Here is a 25315-nt window from a genome sequence, read left to right on the forward strand (position 1 = left end):
TTGCCAATTTTTTGTTGTTTCCTGTGGGCTTGTCCCTTACAGCCTCCTTTGATTTAACTCTACTCAGACAAGCAAGTTAATATCACATAGCTGCAAATGCTATTTATAAAACAAAACACAAAACCCACACATTTCCCTCATTTTTCACAGTACTATTGTAGCTTCTTTACCATAGCAAACAGGCCTGCAGAAATAGAGAACTGTGCTATGTTGCTAACTTGAATGATGTCTCAATAAATTGTGTATTTGTCATATCTAGATTTGTTGTGTCTGATTTTTCCACTGCCTTGCATCTTGTTAAGTAATTTACACCTGTGCCTAGTGTACCAGATCAGAATAGTACTGTTGTCCGTACATGACTGCACGAAGTGCATGGCAGTGTCAGGTGCATTATCAGTACAGTTGAGCTCAAGCCACCAAGTTTGGATTTCTACTCCAAAGACTGGCATTGATAGATCCTAGGGCATTTTAAATAAGGGATCTGAAACATATAGTAACTTGTTCAAGAAATTAAGATTTAAATAAAAATGTTGTACAGGCTATGTATTGTACAGGCCATGTTGAACACAAAGTACCAGAGCCCCTGGCATCCATTCACAAGAGAAACATATCAAGTGATTGTCTGTTGCAAAACATTTAGTAAAGTATATAACTGCAAAAAATTGATGAAATATTCTTCAGGATCTAGATCTAGCAGATAGGGAACAAATGGTAACGCTGTATCATTATTTTGCTATGAAATTACACTTAAAACAATGGCACATACGTGACTAGATAATTAATGTACATGGGTCTCATGAGATTCTGTGAACATAAAGTCAGCAAAGGAGTAACGGTGTATTTCACAAGTTCAGATTAGATTTCATGTCCATCTGTGAGGCACTGCCCTAGTTTGCATTCCAGGATTTTATTTCACAATCATTTTTATGGAAAAAGAAAGCTACTGTTACTGTACTATTTTTTTTCTGACACCATTCACCTTGGCAACAGTAAGATGGCACAGTTGATTGGGTTCTGACTGCACTGTCAGTTCTTTGTGCAAGTTTGATTCTGTGGTGTAATGTACTTGCGTGCATCAGGTCATTTTGATAAGATTACACGTATATCACTGTTTAGCTGCCATTGAGCCTAATCTTGATTCTAAAGCCTGAAACATTTTCTCCACACTTCCTATGGAATTTAAGATAAGTGTTTTGGCAAAGCTCCATCCACTCCACCACCAGCTGGCACATCTATTTCTTCTCAAATGTAGAAAGTGGTCCATGCTAATATAATGTCAGGCTAACTCAGTTGTGCATGATCAATCAGGGACATCCATGGGGTAGCAAATTAACATTTCCACAGTCCATCAGCATGAAAAGTATGTGCTGTATCACATGATTCTTATTTGTACTCTTTGTTAAAGGATCTGTTCAGGTTTGGGATCATAATAATCACACTCAACTGTGCAGAAGAATGTCTGTCTGCTGCGTATCTGTGCTAGGAGTCATCTATTCTTGCTTTTAATCACACCCAATGTATTACATGGTTCTGGTGGGCATCCCAGAGAGAACAACTGTTCAGGCTCTCTTTGCTGTGGTTGTGTTTGTCCTACTTGCAACCATTGCCTAGTCTTGATTAGGATCCAAAGCTTTGTTGCTTAATTGGTTGGTGGCCTGTGATATACAGGAGGTCAGACTAGATGGTTCTTTCTGATCTTAAAGTCTATAACTATAACTAATTTACAAGTGAGTGTACAATTTTACAGTATAGTGTCAGTTGCTAACATGAAATTACCTTTATGCAGAGCACCAGTGATGTTTGCTTTACTGTTATATATCTTGGCACAAAGGAATGACTTCCTACAGTACAGGTGCCACTTGAAGAGTACATAAGTTGCTTATCTACAGCCATGGTCACGTTCTGTTGGCACCACTTCTATAGATTCCATATTATATCCATGGAGATTTGTCTCAGTAGATGTGAGAACTTCCTCATGGCCTATTGCAGGATTATACACACATGAAAAGACATGCTACATTTAGTGTGGATGGAGCTCTTAAGTCCTTGATTTCCTCTCTTTTTAGGTTGAAGTCTCCTCTGATTGTGAGTTTGTGCCGTACATATGGTTGCTACATCTCTCCTCTTGTTTGCCTATTCTTTCTCCCTGACCCAACTCATTCTGTTTATCTTCCCTTTTTCTGTGTATTTTAGTGGGGTTTGATTTCCATTTTTCATTCTTATTTTCTTGTTACTGCTGTTCTAGGTCTCTCCTTCCCTTCTGAATCTCTCCCTTTTTCCTCAGCATCTTCCGACAAAACCTTCTCTCCTCTCTCTGTTTCTCCCCTCTTTTCTCTGTTCCTCTTCACACTTTTCCTTAAGTGTGGGAGGGAAGAAAAAATCTATTGGGGTGCCTTAATCCTTGCAGGAGCTGAGAAAAAGCATTTCAGGCTGATGAGTCCTTGAAGAAAACATGAAGAGAAACCAGAAGACAGACTTAAAAAGAATCAGCATCCACTCTGCTCAGTGAGGGGAGCAATTTAGCAGTGGGGTTGGGAATATGGCAGACTCTTCATCGCCCACTCCTCCTCTTCTCCAGTTTCTGTGAGCATATTCTGTTGCTCTACCCATTCTCTTTTTGTTGTCTCCTGAGGGAAAATTCAGAAATAGGGATGAGAGAGCAGGCCTTGGAGCTCAGAGGCTTCCTTTGCTTTGCTTTTTCACCACTGGTGCTTCAAGATGTGTGTGTTCCTGATTGTAACAGGTAGATGAAACCAATGCCCAACCCTGGCAAGGTTTTATAGATTTTTGGGGGTAGGGGAAGAGCTATAATCCATAGGTTGGGAATTTCTGCCATGAGTATTAAATGCGACCATATTTTCTAGTTTGTTTGTTTTAAATCAATTTTAATTTATGAAACTATGAATCTGCCTGAAATCCTAGCCCCGCTGAGGTCAAAACTTCCATTGACTTCAGGTGGGTCAGGATTTCACTCCAAGTTTTTACAGGAAAAAACTGTATTCTGACACATGCCTTTCTTCCATCTGTTGTAGTGTTCCATTACCTGTGGCAAAGGAATGCAGTCCCGAGTAATCCAATGCATGCACAAGATCACAGGAAGGCATGGCAATGAGTGTTTTTCCTCAGAAAAGCCCGCAGCATACAGACCCTGCCATCTTCAACCTTGCAACGAGAAAATTAACGTAAATACAATCACATCACCCAGGTTAGGTAAGCTGGAAAAAAAGCCATATGACAGTGCAGAAGTTATCTTTTTCTGTCTTTTCTTATGAAGGAAATGATGGTCCTGTGATTAAAAGCACAAGGCTGGGATTTAGGCAATCTAGATTCTATCCTTATATCTCCTGTAGAATTATGTGGCATGTCATTTTAACATATCTGTGTCTCAGTTTCCCCATATGTAAATTGCAGATAAAAATAGTTTGCAGGGGTTTCATGAAACTTAATTCATAAACGTTTGTAAAGCACACTGGTATCCATGAAGGGGATGTGATGTGGTATTCCATCTTATTATTGTTACTAAACATCAAAATGTAAATATCTTTATATTGGTGTTAGAAATTTATTTCAAACCAGTTATTTTTCTGGTTAATTGCACCACACATTTTTAGAGTTGAGAAAATATATAAAGTTTAGTTTGGCAAAGTTTTCTAAACAACATTCTCATGGTCCTTAAAGGACCAAGAAGTCCCTGGTTTAAGGAGTGTGTACAAATGGTTCCTTCTGCTAGTCTTTCAAATGGTTCCTTCTGCTAGTCTTTCACCCAGATCACTACATCTGTCCATGATTGTGTAGAACATCAGAGGTTAAATCTTCAACATAATGGGGTTAGAGACAAACTCACTGGGACCATTTTAAAATCCAAAAGTTTCTCAAACTCTGTTTTCTATTAGAGAGCCTGGAAGAAATTCTACTACTGGTGTAGAGAGATCTGTTAACCCTACCAATTATCCTCCAAGTAAAATCCTTAGTGGAGTTTTGATGAGGTTCTTACCATCAGCTCCTTAGAATGTCAGTCTGAGCCTTGAGCACGATTGGGATATATTCAAAGATCTGCTATAGTACACCTTTTCCTGATGATTTTTTCAGAGCCCTTGTTAGGATAAACCCTCCTGTCAATAGATTACTCCTGCATGGAAAGCAAATCTAATGTCTGTAATCCTCCCTTTGAGCTAATGAAGGGTATTCCCCTTTGAAATTGGAACCCTTATAGCATTTTGTGTAGTGGCCATTGTCTCATCTTGCTGGATGACTGAGATGACAGCTGAGGCTTACAGACCTCCTTATATAGTATTTCATAAGGACAAAGTTGTTATTCATGTTTTGTGTGTCTTTGTGCACAATTGCCCAGCTGACCTCCACTAACATCAGAACACTTTTTTCATCCAGTGAAACAGAGGCATCTTCCTGCCTCAGATGTGAGACAGGCCACGAAGTTCTACTTTACATAAATATGCAACATAGAAATTTTAGGTTGATTTGAAATTTATTTATTTTATTTGAAGGACCAAAATGAGGCAGTGAGGCCCATAAGGCTGAATTATCTGAGTAGATCAGAAGATGTAGCACTGATGCTTGTAATCTCAAAGTCAACCTTTTCCACTAGGAGTTAGGGTCCATTCCACCAGATGCATAGAGACAATGCTTGCCTTGAGTAGCTCTGCCATTTGGGCTTCCAGTCATATTGTTACTATGCTTCTTCAGATATAGCTTTTGACATCTGTTCTGGTTTCTGTTCTCCTTCCCCTCTCCCTTCCCCCCATGCAATGGAAGGAGAGCTACACGGATCTTATCTAATTTGAGCCTAACCTTGTCACCTCAAGGAATACCTAATTTAGTGTTTCTTTGGGCTAGGTCCATCTGTAATGCCCCGCTAACTGTTTTTCTATTCTAACGTTATTTGCACATTTAATTATATTTATTATATATTTGTATTTTAATAGTGCTTGGAGGCCCTGTAACAGGGTGGCTTGGCCCTTAAGGGCTGGAAGGCTGAGGCTAGCCAACTCTTGTTACTAAAGAGGCACACCTGGGTTGGATCAGGGAATTCCTCATAAATAGCAGCAGGAAGCTCCAGGGTGTGGCTAACAGAATGAAGCCAGGGCCAGAGCTCCAGCCAGAAAGGTGGAGCAAACAGGGATAGAGCAAGAGCTCTGTGGGTATGTCTATATAACAAAGAAAAACCTGCAACTGGCCCATGCCCGCCAGTTCGGGCTCACAGGCCTCTGGCTGTGGGGCTGTTTCATTGCTGTGTAGATTTCTGGGCTCAGGCTGTAGCCTGGGCTCTAGAACCCTGAGGGGTTGGAGGGCCTGCAAAGTGACCCCTGACCATGAGGTTGTGCTCAGTAAGTGGCCATCACACTATAGGCCCCAGTGAGGGATCAGGGTCTCATTATGTTAGGCACTGTACAGATGTGAAGTGCCTGCCCCACAGAGCTTACAGTTTTGGTTACGACATGCTGGATGGAACAGGTGGACAGAACAAATAGGAGGGGAGGAAGGGTGGGTGAGGCAACAGTGCTTTGAGCATGGTTTGTATGGTAAGCAGTAGTCAGAGCTCACCACCTGCCTGACCATTATCAGCTGACAGAGTTATGTACGCATCACGGAGTGATGAGTCTTAAGGAAGGATTTTTAAGGAGAATAAGTTAGCGGCTTTTTAGATATTAATGAGGCATGCATAAGCAGTTGTGAGGGAGTAAGTGCAAAGATTTTTTGAGGTAGAATGGTTTTGAATGGTAGGAACATTGGCAGAGTGAAGGCACTAGTCAGCACCATGATGTTTTAATGGAAGAGCTAGGTAGGGTGAGGCTAAGCCATGAAGGGTCTTAAAGGTAAAAAAGAGAAGCTTGTGTTTGATACATTAGGGAAGGGGGGACTCAAAGAGGGTGGTATTATCAGAGCGATGAGTAGGAAAATAATCTTATCAACATAATTTTGAATGGACATGAGGGGGTAAGGTTGCAGTTGTCCAAGCCAGAGAGGAGGAGATTGCAGTCATTAAGATGTGATATGATCGTGTCTGGCCAAGTATACCGTCCTATTCCTGAAATATCTCTCTCTCTCTCTCTGTGGATAGTCATTACTAATGTATTGCAGTGTCCATTTTTATAGATAAAAGGTATTTGCTTTATTTACGCTTTTGCAAGTATTATCTTGAAATTGTGCCATCTTGTAAGTGTATGGCATTTGTGACAGGGAGACTGTTGGGTCTACGTAGCTAGCCCTCAAAAATTCTAATTGTTAAAATATTGGCAGCATGTCACCAAGATAGGATTTTTCCTTTGTTGAAAAATAAACAAGCTTCACCCCACCCATTCCTTCCCACCGACAGAGCCCCAGTGCCCTCCCAGCTTCCTTTCCTCTCTGCTGCCTCCCTCAAAAGTGCCCGAGTGCCCTCTTTCCATGCCTGCTGGCCACTTTCTTATCAGTTACTCCTGCCTCTGCTCTCACCCAGTCCACCTCCTGGTTCCTGACCCAATGGAGTCACTAGCAGGGAGGTCGGTTGTGTCAGAAGTCTTTAGACACCCTTAAGGACATCTCTACTACCTGATTGTTTACTACCAAATTTAGTAATAGGTAATAATAGAATGAATGAACATTATACTCTGCCTTAGGTATCAAATGAACTATTTGAGTGTATAGATATATAGTTGTGTTTTTTGTTTGTTGTTTCACAGCTGCTTTAACATTCAAGTGCCTGGGAGACCAGTGGCCTGTATACTGCAGAGTGATACGAGAGAAGAACCTCTGTCAGGACATGAGGTGGTATCAACGCTGCTGTGAGACATGCAGGGACTTTTATGCGCAAAAAATGCAACAAAAGAGTTGACCTCTGTCAGGCTGGCTGGCTCTCAGCTCTTTGCAATCTCATTATTTATACACACACACACACACGCTTTTTCAGACCAAATATTATCAGATTACATATAATTTAATCAAATTAATTTATTTTTACCTGGCAGACATGCTTTCTTGTTTTGGTTAGATGGCCTTTGTGTTTTATTCTCTGAGGTTTTCATAATTTTTATATGAACAATTTTGGATACATATATCAGAATTTTTTAAAAAATAGTATTTTAAATGTTTATGTTCAGTAGGATCATCTCTCTGTTGCCAAAAAAATCCTCATGTTATCTTGAATTTATTTTAATTTAGTTGGATAGTTTTGCTGTATTTGGAAATAAAGCCAATTTTTTTTATTTTAATTTTTTGGCATTCAGAGTCAGAATGACCTTGTTTATTTTGCAACAGATGTTGAGGTGCCTAAGCTAGCATTGTTGAACAGGTTATTACAGAATGTATTGTGAAATCAGTTTCTCTTTGGGTTAGAGACATACTGTAGGAGAGAATCTACTGTAACATATAACCTATGATGAACAAAAAAAATCAAAATTTTGATCGTGCTCATGAACACATACTTGAACACAAGTATTGAATCAATGAAACACTGTAGAGATTTACACTGAATCACTCACTGTTGCACTGTTTGAGGTAGTTTAGAGAAACACAAGTTCTAGAATTTGTACCATCCTATGAAATCACGTCTGTACTGTTTTAACATGTCACTTGATTTTAAATGTTTTCAGTAAAAGACCCATGCCTCTTTATGCCTTTGTCGTCCTCTTTGCAGTTCTACAAATGGAAGAGTCCTTGTTCCTGCCATTTGTATGCGTAATCTGTTAAACATTTTCCAGTTCTTTGTTGATGACATAGAAGATAGCTTTGTGATACTGCTTTAGTTTCATCTTTGTTGTATGAAAGTCTTTATACAAAAAAAAGTTTTGCAATTTTGTGAAACATTTTAAAACAGCTAAAATTTTCCTTATGAGAAAATATTGTACATGATTCACATGATTTTTACATTTTCAATAAAAAAGTAAAACCTCTTTCTTTATTTCTGGTTTTCCTATTTTGTGCATCTGAAATATTCCTGGGTTTGTTTCCCTTTTTTAAATTTTAAATAGAGCTTATATCATCATCGCCACCCCTGCCTCTATAGTACAAGTCCATGGGACGGAGCAGCATAAAGGGGTTCTAAAAGCCCTGGACCTGATGGGGAGAAGTCCTACAGCTCAGGGGAGAGGAAGACAGCTATAGATTGTCTCCTGAAGACCCCTTTGCAAACTGGCTGTAGGAGGAATGTGTCTAGCATGGGAGTTGGAGCTGCTACCCATAGGCAGTCAGGGATGCACAAAAAAAATGACCTTTGGGCTAGCACCAAGGATGCAAAGTTTCAGAGGCAAATGAGAATATTTTCTAGATATAATGAATGAAATCAGGGATTATCGTCTAAGTTTACCTGCAACTTTAGCTACAGCTTTCGTTTCTTCAGTGGCTGTAATACTTGACTATTAGATGTACATGCAATCTGCAACTTGGAAGTCATTATGTTTACACGTAGTGTAAATGCATCATATTTCCTTCTCTGGATGAATTAAAAATGAAGTAACGTATATTTGGTTACTGCATTTTATTTAAGCACTTCTCTATAATTCAAATAAACAATACAGATCAATGTGCCGCTTGATTAGAAAAATAGGGAGAAGGTTTTTTTAAGATTGCACTGGTATGTGAGCACAGGTACGATGATCTCAAAATGCATTGTTGCTTTGCCCAGCACTGCCACTCCGGAGACCACACTGATCTGACTTACAGCTGGAAGTACTTTCCAGATGTGCTCAGTGAGGCATTTGTACTCTTCCAGCAGTAGATAGTCATAGCAGAATTTACTCAGTTCTTCTAACAGTCTCTCTCTATTAATCAGTTTTCCTTCCAAGCTGATGAATAACACTTCAACCTATGTCAACTATCGAAGTTCAGTTGGACAATAAGGGTTAAATTTACTCCTATTTAGAGGGTCCAGCAAAAGGCCTGTGTACTATTAAATCCCATTTAAATCCTATTTTGACTGATTAAGTGGGATTTAAGTATTGCATGGAGGTTGTACTAGCCTTCTGCGCAGGAGGGAATTTCACTCCCAATGTACGCTGTAAAGCACAGCCCTGGCCAAAAGTACAACAATTACAACTTATTCCACATGTCTGACAGGTAAAGTACTCCTGGAATTTTAGTTGCATGTCACTTACTCTGGAGAAGCATTTCTATTCACTTTCATCCTCAGTGAGCACTACAGAAGCAGTGTCCTTTGGGTCATTTCTATGCATAAGAATTCCCTGAAAAAAGAAAAGTAAATTAAATATTTAATGTAGAGTAGCAAATTAGAATTAAAAATAAAAATAAAATCTAACCAATGTCGACATCCACATCTCAGCAACCTGGAGAAACCTGTGACTGGGAGATACTGCAGAGGATTTATGTGCTCCTGAAAGATGGAATGGGGCCTATCTATCCAAGTATTTAACAACACTAATCACCAGGGGCGGCTCTAGACATTTTGCCGCCCCAAGCACGGCAGCATGCCGCGGGGGGGCGCTCTGCCGGTCGCCGGTCTCGCGGCTCCGGTGGACCTCCCGCAGGCATGCCTGCGGAGGGTCCACTGGTCTCGTGGCTCCACCAAAGCCGCGGGACCAGCGGACCCTCCGCAGGCATGCCACCGAAGGCTGCCTGCCTGCCGCCCTCCCGGCGACCGGCAGAGCGCCCCCTGCGGCATGCCGCCCCAAGCACACGCTTGCGGTGCTGGGGCCTGGAGCCACCCCTGCTAATCACCACACTCGCTGAAGTCACCATGGTAAATAAAGCAGCATAGCACTGTACAACTATTAAACTAAATCAATAACTTCCTGAATGTCTCAAACTGTAATCTACCAGTATATTCCATTCTATAGCATTCCATGTCTTCCCTGTAAAGCCCTTCAAAGACACAAACAAAAATGAAAGAGTGGTATGCTAAAGCGGTCTTTGGAGTATCAGGAAAGTAGGCTTAAGCCCTTCGCCACCAATGAGGTAGTGGCATGAGAGTTCAGGCCCCGTGAAGTAACAACTGCTGCTTTTAGGGATACACTGAGTGACTAATTGTAATATTTGACCCAATTCTGAATAACTGCATTCTGCTAAAACCAAATTAGAAACTGAATAGTAGATAGAGCAATAAATGATTCAGTCACATGTTGTATTTGGTCATTCATCACACCGGCCATACTGTAGGTCCTGCAAGGAGGCAGCAACTCCTCTTGCCTAACTATGCAACTTCGCAGAGGTATTTGAAAAATTATTTAGTCAAGCCAAATTTCAGTGCCATTTTGTTGGGAGTAATAATTTCAGTACAGCTTGAGCTGCTCAACAAGTCAGATCATTTCAAACTGTACATTTATAACAAATAAATTGGGGCTCTGTTTATCCATTTATATAGGTGCCAGTCCTGCAAAATGACTGACTGCCTTGCTAGTGCTTAGTTAAATGGGAGCTGTAGAGCCTCATATGCTTAAAATTAGGCACTAACTTGAGTTAAATTTAAGTCAGTAGGACTAGTCACATGCTTAAAGTTATGTAAAGTTGCATACCTTTCTAAAGCAGGGCCTTCTAGAGATTATTCATCCAGTCAAAAAGAAACTATGTCATCTGACTTGTGACCAATCACAACCAAGCAATATTGCTCTAATATGGCATTCCAACTGGCAGCTACAGAATAAACAGAGGTCACAAATGCGATCAAATAAATACATTTGGTGAAAGTCATGGACACTCAGTGAACAAAAAGAAGGTGAAACGTCTTAATTCATTGTTACAAATTATTTATTTGGTACCAATAACACCCTGCATTATTAAAACTGTCACTATTAAAACTGTTTGTTTTCCTTTTTCTGTTTCACCCATTTTTGAGAGTGAGAACTGATTAGTCAGCATAACTTTTGTATATTGTCATTTTTCATTTCCTACTTTTTATGCTTTAACACAACTCTGCAAAGTTCATGTTGCAATCACCACAAATGTTTAATCTAACCCAAAATAGTTTTCATAAATTAAAAAAAAAAGAGAGATTAAGATATTTCTTTTAAGGTTTTTGTAAAAAATCTTTTTTTTAAAACTTACATTTTGCATCTAAACTACTTGGCAAAGTGGCAAGGACATCTGAAATAAAATACAAGAATTAGAAATGTGAATTTGAATCGAAACAAAGAGTAAAAGCTTGGTGTTTTTTATTACCTGTACTGGTTATCGTTGGTGGCTAGGCTGAAGGAAGAAAATTTCATCAGTCAAAATCAAGGTGACTTTATAAATATGAAATACTAAAAGTATCAAACTCTGAAATAAAATACAAGCATCACAGATACAATAATGAAAAGTAAGGGCTCGATCTTATACTATTGAAGTCAATTAGAGTTTTCCATTGATTTGAAGAAAGATCAAGCTCCTAAGGAACACTTGCAGTTTCAGTAGATGAAATAAACTAATATTCCCCATATTGAGGAAAAACTTACTGACGAAATATCCCTTTAATCTGAGAATGTGTATGTTACTGTTATAACATCAAACTACTGTGCTGAACTGTGTGACAAAATCAAATGAGTTAGTATCCCCAGAGAATAATTGCTGAAGGACTTGCACCATTCCTGTTGTGGTATGAACTGCTTCTAATTAGCTGAGAAAGAAATACTGTAAGCCTGAGATCTTTGGCAAGTCACTTAAGGAAGTGCTGGTATGCATTTAAGTGTCTCATGCATCTAGTCACTGATACTCTGTTAGTTTTAATGAGCACATATACATCTATCAAAATGGTCCTTAAACTTGAAAACTTAAGCTAGGCACTTAAGGAAGCATGTCTTGCCTGCTATGCTGCTTCTAAATGATTTTTTATCATTGGTAGATGATATAAGTGAGCGTGACACCAAGCAGGGGTCAGTTACAGTTTCAGGCAACTGTAGGATCCCTTTTCACTTCATTAATAATAGAAGGAGCCCACAGCGGCCAGGAACCAGAAGACTGGGCTGTTTTCATTATTACTCAACAGGAGGGGAACATGGACTTCTCTGTTTTGCCAAACAACAACCATCCTGATAAATTCCTACAACTAGATGTGAAGTCTTTAATGAAAAACTCTGCCTTTCTACAAGCCAGCCTAGTGAGATTTCCAGAAGCAGCTTTTCCAGGCGCACAGCAATGGCACAACAAAGTCTATTTACAGGTAAGGTCTAAAGGAAAGACCTGAATGTTTGACTTCTTTGATTATTATTCCTTATAAATTTTGTGGTTCAGAAACAACAGAAATTTGGGTTTGAGCCTTTTGCTGTGGTTGCAGCCATTGCATGTCCCTGATCCTGCACCACTGATGTCAGTGAAAGTTTTGCCATTAACTTCGATGGGAGCAGAAGCAGGCTGTATGAGAACAATCTTCCTGATACCATGGGCTCAAACCCTAGCACTGTCATATAGTTCCACACCTCTTAGTACCGGCACTGACCTGCTGACTCCTGGTTGTGGTATTTTTTTCCCAGTATGTGTATGAATGATATTGTGTAACATTAATTGTATTTATTATTATTATATGGGGTCATATGGAAACTTCCCAGGAACAACACACAGGTAGGAGCTAGAGAGAAGGAAAATTCTGGAAGAGAAAAATTCAGGCTTAAAATGGAAACTCAGTTACATCCTTAATGATAAGAAGCAGTTGCTGCCTCCCCATAATAACTGACATTAACAGTCAATGATTGTGTACCATACAATTAACTTGGCCTTCATGACTGCTGTTGGGTGAGTTACTTAGGCAGATGCCAGAGGGTTATTCCTGGATAGTAGTTAGGGTGAAAGACAAAGGATGACACAGAAATAGGGAAGAAAAGAAGAAACCCTTTAAGTAGAGGTTCCCCTCATAGAGTTTCCCCAGACTGCAAAATATAAAAACCTAGCCCTGTGTCCTCTACGGAACCAGTTTGGGTTTTGACCTCCAGAAAGTGCTCAGACCTCAGTGGATCTGTTGGAAGACAGGACCACTTCATGGTGTGGGGGTGGCAATTGCTCCCCTCTTTGGCTCTCTAGCTATGTGACTCTACTGGAGCCAAGTTGCTAGGGATGACTCCCACTGCAGCTGCCCCAGAAGTTCCCCTCAGAAGGGAGGAGGGTTGCCAACATTTTATTGCAAAAATAAGTGACAGTTTTCCTAATGCGCGCACGCGCGCACACATGTGCTGACAGTGCGGAGAGTTACTGGTTTTTCTTCAGGGATGGTGACTCATGAAACTTGAGACGTCTGTAGGCCTCTAGTGATGACAGAAGCTACAGGCCACACTGAACTCCTCAGGGCAAGTGCTGTGTTCTGGAGGTCCCATAATGGCCACACATGTTACTCAGTTCTCTTCCACCTGAAAGATTAAATGTATAGGAGAGGATGATGCACACTGTGCATCGAGAACCTCCTGAACCAAGCAAGAGGGCAGTTAGATTTTCCTCAACTCTTCCATTAACTCACTATGACACCAGTCAAGTCAGACTCCCTCCCTGCCCTGGTGAGATCAGACACCTTTGGTGCAGTGATGCACAATATCTACAGCAGCTTCTTCAACACGAAACATCTTAATGTACATTATTGCTCTAGCCAAACAACTTCCTTCTTCCAAAGTAGGACACAGAAAAGCTCAGCATGTTGGGGGAATGGGTGTAGTGAGAGTAACTATAATGCGAGACATTGCTGTAGCCATCAGGGTTTGAATTCAGGAAGAACTGTTGTATGTGTGAGGGGGAAACAGTTCCTCTTGCTATAAGGTGCTGCCTCTCCCCCGCTCTCCACCCCACCTTTGCTTCCTGTAAACTATCACAGCCCTGGAGGACATGGGAAAGAGTAAAATGAAAGAATCACTTTAAAACAGGGGAGGAAACCTGCTCCCCACAATTAACTTCTTGTCACCCTCCACCCTCTGTGATGTCAGATGCTGCTCGATTCTAGAAAGAAGGTCACTGGTCCTGAAAGCAAGTAGCCCTCTGGTCACCCCTCAGGGTAGCCTGGCTACTTTCTGAGGAGGGTAAATAAGCCCAAGCCTATCTGTGCTTCTCCAATTTACAGTGCTTGGGGAATCTTGCTTCCTCAGGAACCCTCATCTCCGCTTTCCTGCTGCAGGGACCCCAGTGGATGCTCTCCACCTGGCTCTGCTCCTGACCCGTCTCTAAAAGCTTCACTTTCTGCTCTGAGACTCCCGCTCTGCATCCTGTGCCCAGCACTGGACCACCCCGATGGAACCCATGGCCACAGCCTGGCAATTACTGAGGCATCGCAAGGGGCCCAGCCCAGTGTGCAGCACAACTGCAGTGCTGAGGGGAGCAGGAATTGGACTCCCCATCTTTGCCCCTGCAAATCACCCAGCCAGAGACCCCAATTTCCCTGCATGCCCCTCTAACCTCTGGCTATTTATCAGCACACCTGAAGAACTTCTGGTCCCATTCAGATTTGGCCTGGCCACCCGTCCAGAGGCTTAGCCACCTGCAGATGGTCAGCCAGGCCAAATTGAGGGGTGGTGAGTTTCCAATGATAGGGTTGCAAGGGGTGATAGAATGATTTAGTATGGGACAGCCAATTGTTTTATTAAAATAAGGATCATCCTTACAATAAAGACTGTTTTTCTTCCCCTCACATAGGATTGTAACACATTAACCCACCTTCTCCCTACCCCAGCACAGTGCACTAACCTCAAGAAGAGATGCCCATAAGATCCAAGAGACTGGGAGTGATGATGGCTTATTTCCCATCCCACCACTTTGTGCAGGTATGAGGAGATCCAAACACGCAGCCCTTTCCTCAGAAGGGAATGTCCCAGCCTATTTTAATGAAGTAAGACTAGCTGTCATTGAGCCATCACTGAAAACTTCCAATAGGATTAAATCTATAGAGAATATTCTCCCTTAAAATGGCATCTTCCTCATAATCCCCCTGAAGAGAATTCTTCTCAAATTCATTCCAGCAATTGGGTGGCCCTCTCAAAGGGAAGCTACTCAAATCACCATTTCCCATGGAAAGCAAATTAGAGTGTTATTTTTTAAAAAGTTAAACATAAGGCACAAACCCTCCTTTTCACCATGTTCATTTGTAGATCCAGCTAACGCACTTAAACACAATGTGCATTTTTATTTCTCTTTTCTGCTGATGTGCAAATAAGAAGAAACTAAATACCTGATGCATTCCAGACTTTAAAATAAACACGATAGCACAGTGCAGAGCTAATGGTTTATGAATAACATGATTGCGCAGGCTAATGGGGGTGCAAGAGTTAGTTAATTCAGAAAAAGGAGGTGTGTGTTTCAGTTTTGAACAGGTGGCTGTGATCTACAGCCTCCTAAAGTTACTAAACCTTGAGCATATCTTAAATTCCCTGTCCAGAAATTCATTTTCTTTTAAGAAATGTTGCTACTCAAGCCTCCCTGTGTAAAGTGACTTCTCAGCCATGTATTTGTGAGCTTCTTGGGATGTTTGTCATGAGATCATTCAAATTGAAGTGCACTTAAGTGCTCATGTGTTTCCTTCACCTATAAATATCTTCATTTATTCCATTATAAAAGGCAGTCTGATAAAAGTATCTTCATTTCAGAGCAAAAGCTTTTTTTCACTTTCTATTTTGGTGTCAGGCAGAGTGAATATTCATTCCCTGTTATTGTATATTTTTGTCATATAACTATTAAGTAAAATAATCTTGGTACTTTCAACGCCCTGTGTACCAACTGTGATTTACCTCAAAAAGTCTGGCTTAGGCTCAGCCCCTGCAGGTCTATTCCCTTCTCTCGGAGCAATGGCAGCAGTAACCTGCGATCAGATGGCCTCCTTCAAGTCGAGAATTATGTATCAGATGAAAAGCATTTCAGAGTTAACAGATTTAAGACAATAAACCAACCCATACTAATGCTTGTTTTTCCGTAAGGCAACTCAGTCAGCAGAGCCTCTCCCTATTTGTCAACCTGTCTCCCTGGACAGCTTCTGGCAAGTGACCCACCCCCTTCTTCCCTTGAGAACATTTTTTTTTAACTCTTTAGTGTTCTTTTGATCTCCAGCCTGCCTGCTCTAGCAAAACAACACTTGCAATTTGTTGGCTACAGTAACCTTGAAGCTAATAGCTGGACCCCTTGTCTTCCAAGTATTTGTTTGAGGTTGCTTATCTAGAGAACCATGGTGTTCCTTTCCTGTTTGTTCTTCTCACAGCCTCCTGACCCCCATCAAGTTAGATACATTCATATGGGAAATGCTAATAAACCACAATAGCTATACAGTAACTTTACCTCAGTGACCAGGTCACTTATAATATTCACACAGACAAGGTGGATGAGGTAATATCTTTTATTGGACAAACTTCTATTGCTGAGAGACACAAGCTGAGAGAGAAGTTTATCCAATAAAAGATACTACCTCACCCAAGTCATCTCTAAGAGCCTGGGGCTGACACAGCTACAAGAACACTGTGTATAATATTCAGAGCATTATTGCATGTCCAGATACTTAGATAGTACATAGCAGCTCCTTTCTGTCACAGCTAGTTTCCCAGAAGCATGCCTTTAAAGAAAGACAAGGATCTGTGCTAGTGCATTTCTCAGAGGTGTGACATAATGCTTTGAGGTGTATAATGAATTAATCACTTTCCACAGAATTAACTCATGCTAATTATTAGCTTATGTAATTGTTTCCCTGCCACTCACTTTCATTGTTATTGAGGAGCTTGTGATGAAGCAATTCTTGGCAATTTGTGTAGTACTTAAATTCTCTGGACCACTATCAGTTTGATTTTAGGCCTAGCTAGGTACAGACAGCCCTTGCCTCTTTCATTAATTATCTCCTTCTGGCAATTGAGAAAGACCAAGTGCACACACTGACACTTTCACATTTACCACCTGCTCTTCGATCCATTGACCATGAGGTTTTGTTGGCACAGTTGTGGACACTGACAAGGATAGATGAAGTGGTGCTTTAATTACTCCATTCCTTTCTCTTGAGAGGACCCAGATGGTATAGTGCTTAGTGATTGCTCTTCTGCCCCAAGGGTTCTCTCATGTGAGTTTCTGCCAATATTCCATTCTGTCACCCTACCTTTTCGGTTTGTATTTGAGGCCGCTGGAGGAGATACTGAGCTGATCTGGGCTGCATTGTCATTGATATGTTGATGACACTCAGCTCTACATCTGTTTTTCATTGGACTCAGCCAGGGCAGTCGCTCAGCGCTCCAATGTTTAGCCAAGATTGGGGCCTGGATTAGGACTAGCTGGCTGAAGTTCAGTTCAGACAAGATGAAGGTGATGCTAGTAGGCTGTGCATAACAGCTAGCCGAGATGGTGAAACTGATATCTGGCCCCTCATTAGGTGCAGTTTCTTTACATTATTTTAGCATTGGTTGCAATCTATAAGCCTCTTGAATATCCAGATGGTCATGGTGCAGCTGTAGCCAAGAGCACTTTTTAGTCATCTGTGACTGACACAAAGATTGCAAATTTTACCCCAAAGTAGGAAACTTGTCACAGTTATTATTGCCTTTGTCACCTCTGGACTGCATTTCTGTAATGCCAATCAACAAACAAGATTTTCCTCCATGGCAGAGTCCATTCCCCCACCCTTCTCATGATTTGGAATCCCACCTTCAACATGTCTAGGAACTAAAGGTCAATGTCAGCCACGCCATAGAAGTCATGTGGCCTCAGCAAGCTCAGGGGAAGGAGGCACTGTGGGAGCAAAGGATGGCTAACCAAATATTATTCTAGTATAGTAAAGTGACCAGCTATGTAAGAACATCTGTTACAAGGTGTTATATAATATATATAGCAAACAGAATTTGACCTACAATATGTAAAATCACCTATTGTGTAGAAATCCCTTTGATCCCTACTTTCAGTAAAATGGGCTTGAAACCAAGTTTCTGCCTTAATTTTTGATTTCCTGGTTTTGATGGATCATGTTCTTTACTTGAACACATTCACTGCTCCCAATTCACTATGTGTATTCTATGAATAGTCACCTAAGTCATATGCTATTATTTCTGTTTTAGATCCCATCAATTCCAAATCCACAAAGAGCTGTCAAGCTGGCTTCTCTAACTTGTGTTATATATATCATCAATACTTGTGTACTTGCACATTTGTACCAGGATTCATTGAACATTCTTACGAACACAATATGGTTAGAATGAAAGTCTATGCAAAGGGATTGTGAATTAATATTTGTAATATTTTTCTGCATATTACCCCTCTTCTATTTCTCTGCTTCTTGTGTGCATAATCTTTTTTGCAGGGTACCTGCTATCTCTGTCTTATTATCCCATAAATCTAAACCTCTACTTCTGTAAGGCAGCATCTTTCTTTCTTGTTTTCAGGGCTACATCTACTTCCAGATCTCCAAGATAGCATGCTCTGCTACATTCAAGTTAATTACATCATCACCTCCACATCACTATGTCTTTCCTGCAAATCTCCCACCACATTTACCAGTCCTATTCTCATCAAAATTCTAGCTGCCTCTGCCATCACCTTTTCCCCTTGATCATGCTCATGGGTACTGTATACCCACATTCCTATATCACTGTTCCCCATGGGGCAGAAGGTATAGTAATTGCTGGGATGAAGAGGTAATTAGATTATTTGGGGTATCACCAATAACATGAGATCAAATCGCCATGCATTGGCTTTATGAGAAAAATTTGAACCAATTAACCTATCTTTATTTTTAAATATTTTTATTTAAAACAACTGCTTTAAAACTCAACACTGTCAAGGCACATTCTTTTCTCAATATTTTAACCTGGGCAGAATGAACGTTCCCCTGGTGAGAGTGCACACTTTCTTCAATGTAAGCTTCTCCTATTTTTAAAAAAGGCTCCAGAGGTGATCCTGGCAATTAGAGGGCAGTATGCCAATTTCATTACAGGGAAATTGGTGGAAACTATCATAAGTAAAGAACAGAACTATCAGATGCATAGATGAACACAATGGGGAAGAGTCAACATGGCTTTTGTAAAAGGAAATTATGTTTCATCAATCTATTAGAATTCTTTGAGGGGTTCAACAAACATGTGGACAAGGGTGATCCAGTGAATATAGTGTTCTTAGACTTCCAGAAAGCTTTTGACAAGATCCCTCACCAAACGCTCATAAGCAAAGTAAACAGTCATGAGATAAAAGGGAAGGTCCTCCCATGGATTAGTAATTGAGTAAAAGACAGGAAACAAAGGATAGGAATAAATGGTCAGTTTTCACAGTGGAAAGAGGTAAATAGCGGGAACTCCCAAGGATCTATATAGGACCAGTACAGTTCAACATATGCATAAATGATCTGTAAAAAATATGTAAACAGTGAGGCAAAATGGCAGATTAAATTTGATGTTGCTAAATGCAAAGTAATGCACATTGGAAAACATAATCTCAACTGTACATACACCATACTTGTTACCACACAAGAAAGGGATCCTGGAGTCATGGATAGTTCGCTGCAAACATCTGCTCAATATCTAGCAGCAGTTAAAAAAGCTAACACAATGTTAGGAATCATTAGGAAAGGCATAGATATCATAATGCCATAGTATGCTCACACCTTGAATACTGTGTGCAATTTTGGTTGCCTCATCTCAAAAAAGATATATTAGAATAGGAAAAAATACAGAGAAGGGCAACAAAAATGATTAGGTGTATGGAACAGCTTCCATATGGGGAGAGATTAAAAAGACTGGGACCGTTTAGCTTAGAAAAGAGGTAACTAAGGTAACTTATAGACATCTATAAAATCTTGAATAGTGAATCTAAGATGTCCCTAAGATTCTGACTGTCAGAAGCTGGGACTGGACAACAAGGGATGGATCACTCAACAGTTGCCCTGTTCTGTTCATTCCCTCTGAAGCACCTGGCACCAGCTGCTGTCGGAAGACAGAATACTGGGTTAGATGGACCATTGATCTGACCCAGTATGGCCATTCTTCAGATCTTATGCTGTGTTCTCCAAGTACATCCATCTCGCAAGCCTGCAGGAAGCATAATTAAAGTAACTGAAGAATTCTAAATAAGAAACACAGTAAAATGCAGGCAGCAAGAGTAGACAGTTTAAAATGCCAACAGTTTAAAATTGTGATGTGAAAGCTCTGTCAAAGTTAAATACTGACATATGGCAACTGCAGTGAGCTAACACATGGGCTGTGGGTACTGGGGTTCCAGCTGCTCTCTAATACCAGATCATGATGATTATGGATGGGAAACACACTTAGTTCCTTGTGCATGGAAGAGTGATATGAATGCCTGAATGATGCTTCCTCATTGGATTATGTATATAGAATCTGCTGTTTTCTCTCCCCTCTCACATTATTTTAAAAGAAACCAACCCCCTCATCCCCATCCCTCTCCCCCACACATGATGGTTGAGGAATTAGTATACATTAAATCTCTTCATTTATCCCTCGGAAGGCTGGAAAAAATATCTTCTTTTACTTGCCTCTGAAACCTTTTTTGGGTAAATAAATTTTGAAGATGCTTAGACCTTTTATGGAGGTGTGGGGAGGAGTATTTGGAAATCTATTTTGATCGCTTCTCTGAGATTTTTTTTTTAATAAGGCTGCTTTAGTATGTGATTCTAACTCCTCTCCAGTGCTCCCTATAATGCAGACACTAGTCCAGGCTCGGACTTCAGCTGTCTTAAATCAAAGTTTCCAGTCCAAAGAAATGTTAAGGAACTAGGAGAGAAATGTTATTTTCTAATCAGGAGAGTTTCATTTGTACTGCACATATGCTGTAAGAGCAATTCTGGGACTGCCTTATGAATTTATTTAAGGGATGTGATGAATGTATCATAAATGTGTCTTCCAGGGCTGCTAGAATTCATTTAATTCAAAGTAGCAGTGAAAAGGGAATTGTGGTGAGCTGAAATTATGCTGTTCAGGTTTCTGGTAACAGCACACTGAGATTGTCTGATCCCTTAGTGGCTATTGGCCTGCACAATATTTGCAACAGCTTTGCCAACTCTTGGAGAGTTTTGGGCTTCTACAGTGCCTTCACCAGCCCCTTTATACTGATCCAGCCCTTTTGCTTGACACAAAGAATCCAGAACTGGGATAAGAATCGCACGCCTGCTGTCAAATGGTGCAACTTCACTAAGGCAATCAAGATATATCCACGTACACCACTGTGACAGAGTGCAGGGAACAAACAGGTGAGTCTGCACTCTGATCACTCAGGTGTTAATTAGTTCCTCTTAAGAAAGTTGATGGAGGGAATTAAACAATCAGGCTGGCTGGGTTGGCTGGGATAAACTGCCAAATACTTCATCAGCTCAAGGTTGATAAAGAGCCAGAGCTAGTTGAGCCCAGTTACATAGAGACCTCTGTGCTCCTCAGGTCCTGAGGAGAGGGCCAAAAAAAAAATCATAGTGGTGCTGTAAATGGACTGTTGCGCTGGGACTGTTGTGGAAATAATAGAGGGAGCTTAAAATAAAAGGGTCTGGTGAAGGCACAATCAGTGGAATCTGTTCAGTTTCTGCAGAGAATAAGGCAGGAGAGAAGCTATGCAAAGTTACACCCATGTGTGTTTTGGGCCCTCAATCGCTAATGCATTTTGGTCCCCACAACTCTGCTTCAGCATCATATATGTCCTTTGTCTTCATCAGAACTGCAGTTCTAAACCCAGTTCTAATGGCAATTATTTTGTTGCACTTGTTTTCTATGACAGTCTTCTCTTCCAACAGGCATTACCATGACAGCTCATACCGACAGCAGCATTTGGCACTCATTTTGCACAGGCCCTCATTCCACACAAGAAGAAAGGCTGCACAAGGTGGAGAACCAGACCTCTTGTCTCTTTCTAGATCATAACAAAAATAATAGGCAGTTATTATTTTAAAGTTAGTTCTACTGCACAATAGACTGCTATGTGTAAGGGCATCTGTGTCATGAGAAGATTGAGGATGATAACCATTTTTTGTCCTGACTATCCTGCAGAGAGAAAAAAGAAATGTCTTTGAGCATCCTGGTTTAGAATTGAGTGGGGTCAGCTCAACAATGATTGACAAAGCTCTTGGTAAACACATAACCACTGTCACCTTGAAATCCACCATCAAGAGCAATCCCTTGTACACTGACATCCGAACTGATGATGACTGGGCAGAGAGGAAAAAAACCCCTTCCTGGACTGTTCAAGACTATGACAAGCATTCACTGCATTCTAACCTGGCTAACTACTTAAAGGTATTGTGCTGTAGACTCATACATGAACAAACCCAGATGCTATGCATTGTATTTATACTTGAACCACTGAATAAAATGCTGTGCTCATTTGCTGGTGATTCTGGTTTCAGAAGTAAATCTGAATATGTTTTTGTAAGGATTCCATGTGGATCCAATCACGAGAGGTAGGATAGTAGTATGGCTAAGACACTAAAGACTGCAATTCAATCCTGGCTCTGCCACAGCTGTCCTCTGTCACCTATAGCAAGTCATTTAATGTCACTTTTCCCCATCTTTAAAATGGATATAATAGTATTTTCCTCTCTCACACAGGCGATGTGGGGAAAAATTCACGTTTGTTTGTGAGGTACTAAGGGCTAGATCTACAAAGGGATTTATGTACCTAACTCCCACTTTAGGGGACCTAAGTCCAATATTTATCCACTATTGAGATCCTCGAAAGCCCTGCTCAACTGCTGCCTAATTCCATAGGTATCTAAAGTCACTAGGCACTTGAGTTTCTGCTGGTAAAGTCCCCTAGGTGCCTAAATGTTTTCCAGTGTGTATGCGCGCAGCCGCCTAAGTCCTGCCGTTGCTTATTTGCTTGACACAAAGCTCCCATCTAAGCACCAGCATGGTTTCACATTAGGCATTCCCCTGCCTGTCTTGGCAGCAGGGTGTGATCTGATAGGCCTTCTTAGAGCATGCCTAGCCCACACAAAAGACAGCTGAGGGGAGGTGGTCCCCAAAAGCCCAGTAATTAGGGTACTCACCTGGGAGACCTAGGTTTGAAGCCTCTCTCTGCCTGATTTGGAGCAGAGACTTGAATCAGGGGAATGTTTCCATCTCACCTGTTGAAGCTGATCTAACTTTTTATAAAATTCTTAAACATTCATTTGAGCAGGGCCTGGAACCCAGGGTTTCTACTTGAGTGCTCTAATCACTGGGCTAGCGACTCATCCATTAGGTCTCACCGGCTTAAGTCCTGCCTCTCTCCTCAGCAGTTCCTAGTGACTAGTGTAGGTGGTTCCTTGCTCAGCTTGCAGGCTTTCCATTCTGAGGGTGCTTCTCTCCTCGTGTGTCTCATTCAGGGCTGTGGATTCCATTAGGTGGCAAGGTATCTAAAAGTTAGGCGCTGCAGCAGCTAAGTCCCTTTGTGGATCTAGCCCTAAAATACCATGTTGATGGTGGCCATATAAGAACCTGGACAAATAAATTCTGCCTCTATGTACTTTTTCAAATAATTTAGCTTCTCATAACTACATCCCCACCACCAGTACTCCTGTCTGCTTGTGGGTTAGTGTGTATTACTTTGGGGGTGGGGGGAGTTTGACCCTTCTCCTTGCTGAAAAGTGACTCAGATCTGTATTTGTAAATTAGCACCTCTGTATCAGCATGAGAATGTCAGGAGGTTTCTTCTGGGTCTCTGTCACATTTCAATGGCTGGTGTCCTACATTAGGTTCCTGGCTGAGAGCTATGGTTTTAATAGTCCTCTGTGGGACAGTATTCAGCATCTAGTGCAGCCAAGAGTTCAAGTGTAAATTTTTCTGATTTGAATTGTGATGTTTTAAATTCATTAATTACTAAGTGATAATCAAAATTCTCCTGACCAACTATGTTCTGGTGACTTTACATACAATATAGAGGAGCTGAGTTCATTTTCTGATCTTTCTTTTAGGAAAATCCTAATGATCTACAATTTTGGATGGGGGATATTTATACCCCTGGGTATGACACCTTGCTGAAAAAGAAAGAGAGAGAAAAGAAACATTCCAAATGCTGCCTAATTTTCCTGCTTGTGGTATTTGCTATCTGCATCTTGATTGCAATAGTCACTGTTAGCATATTATTTACTTGATACAGCCAAATCCAGTCACAGAGGTTTTCCAATAAATGTTTTTATGAAAATATTTTCCTCCTCTGGTTTTATCTGAATTTCAAAGTTGTTGTCATGAATGCAATTTATTTGACGTCTAAGTTTTACAAAATCCCTATTCAGCATAAGGAATCGGTCCTTGAAAGAGATAAGTACACTGAGCACTACAGTACCTGCTTTATGTTATCTGTGTAACTCACAGCACTATTAATAAGATGCTCATTTAACGGCTTTTTCTTCTGAACAGTGATCTGGGCCAGATTCTAATCTCAGATACATGGTGCATATAGCCAGGACATAGGAATTTTTGCTACCTGTCCACATACTATGCAAAATCCTATATCACACCTTCCAGATCTACCCCAGTTGTTATATCATAAGAATGTGACAATGTAGCATTCAAGGTATTTCAAAATGTTTTACAAAGCAATAAATTAGATACTAGTAGGGGCTTGGACTAGGGAGTAAATTGCTGCAGCCACTGAGCATTCAAGGTCTCACAGAGCTGGTCTAGATGCTTGCGTTATTCACAACACTTAAACAAACAAACAAACAAAGCCCACAGGCTCTTGAGTTGCCAGAGACAGGGCCTCAATTTACCACTTCACTACTGCCTCACATCCCTCACACTCTATCACCAGTGTATCACCCACTAAAGTGACAGTGTCAGTATTTTGTTAGATCCCACATCACAGAAGTTTGAGTTCTAGAGCAGAAACTGGAATAGCAGATCCACATTGAAGGAGTTAAAGAATGAATTCTGTTTAAATGATGTGATAAGGGTCATGTGCAAATAAATAGAACACCTGAAAGTGTTAAAATAGCTTAGATAAACAGACTGATGTCTCAGAATTATTCAGGATAATGAAAATACAAGCTAAGTTGACAAATACTGTATCACAACCTGCTGTTGACAATGCAAACTGTGTGCACACATAGGAGGAGCACATAAATAAGTTCTATTCAGCCCATGAAGTATCCTCTGTGCTCATTGGACCAAATCCCTGAACCAAGGCAAGCCCTCTGTGCATGTCTGCAGTGGCACAAAGAGGCTGTAAACCACCCTAACAGGCAGCTGGGAATTGGCCTGATACAGGGAAATCTCCCCATGATACTAAGCCTCAATAGCATGTGTTATGCCAGCTGTTCCCCCCTCCAGATAGGAAGTGTGTTGAAGTGGGTCAGGAACAGGATGGGGGTGAGGCCAGACTGCACAGCACTGCAATCTGACACTTGGGCAAGAGGAACAATCACTAAAGGAAGCAGCCTACATGGTGTAAGGCAGAGTAGCCCCATAGCTGCTTTCACATATGCTGGGGAGGGGACTGTGGGGGAGGGAAAGAGAGAGATCAGCCTCAAGATTGGGGGAGGCAGAAAGGT

The 25315-nt window shown here is 40.9% G+C and overlaps 2 protein-coding genes across 5 annotated transcripts in view; both read left to right on the top strand.

Moving 5' to 3' along the window:
• ADAMTS19 (ADAM metallopeptidase with thrombospondin type 1 motif 19) overlaps positions 1-7850 on the top strand; it is a 271068-nt gene extending 263218 nt beyond the window's left edge. For 2 of the 4 annotated variants that reach the window (XM_045022162.1, XM_045022163.1), the window contains exons 21-22: positions 3033-3210; positions 6681-7849. In XM_045022162.1, the coding sequence (XP_044878097.1) occupies positions 3033-3210; positions 6681-6832 (330 nt within the window). In that variant the 3' untranslated portion in view covers positions 6833-7849. Of the gene's footprint in view, positions 1-3032; positions 3211-6680 lie in introns of all 4 variants that reach the window. The other 2 variants (XM_045022160.1, XM_045022161.1) reach the window with 1 other exon arrangement.
• Positions 7851-11920: 4070 nt separating this feature from the next.
• MINAR2 (membrane integral NOTCH2 associated receptor 2) lies at positions 11921-23917 on the top strand. The gene is made up of 3 exons (XM_045020308.1): positions 11921-12085; positions 21834-22079; positions 23738-23917. The coding sequence occupies exons 1-3, from the start codon at positions 11921-11923 to the stop codon at positions 23915-23917; spliced, it is 591 nt and encodes a 196-aa protein (XP_044876243.1).
• The last annotated feature ends 1398 nt before the right edge of the window (positions 23918-25315 follow it).

Source organism: Mauremys mutica, chromosome 6 (assembly GCF_020497125.1).
Source record: "Mauremys mutica isolate MM-2020 ecotype Southern chromosome 6, ASM2049712v1, whole genome shotgun sequence".
Classification (NCBI taxonomy): domain Eukaryota; kingdom Metazoa; phylum Chordata; order Testudines; family Geoemydidae; genus Mauremys; species Mauremys mutica.

What these genes read in the sequence shown, in the direction of transcription:
- MINAR2 (XM_045020308.1), top strand. Translation starts at nt 11,921, where the DNA reads ATGGACTTCTCTGTTTTGCCAAACAACAACCATCCTGATAAATTCCTA. An exon ending in ACAACAAAGTCTATTTACAG is followed by an intron (nt 12,086 to 21,833) that starts GTAAGGTCTAAA and finishes ACTATCCTGCAG; the next exon opens with AGAGAAAAAAGAAATGTCTT. An exon ending in ACCTGGCTAACTACTTAAAG is followed by an intron (nt 22,080 to 23,737) that starts GTATTGTGCTGT and finishes TCTTTCTTTTAG; the next exon opens with GAAAATCCTAATGATCTACA.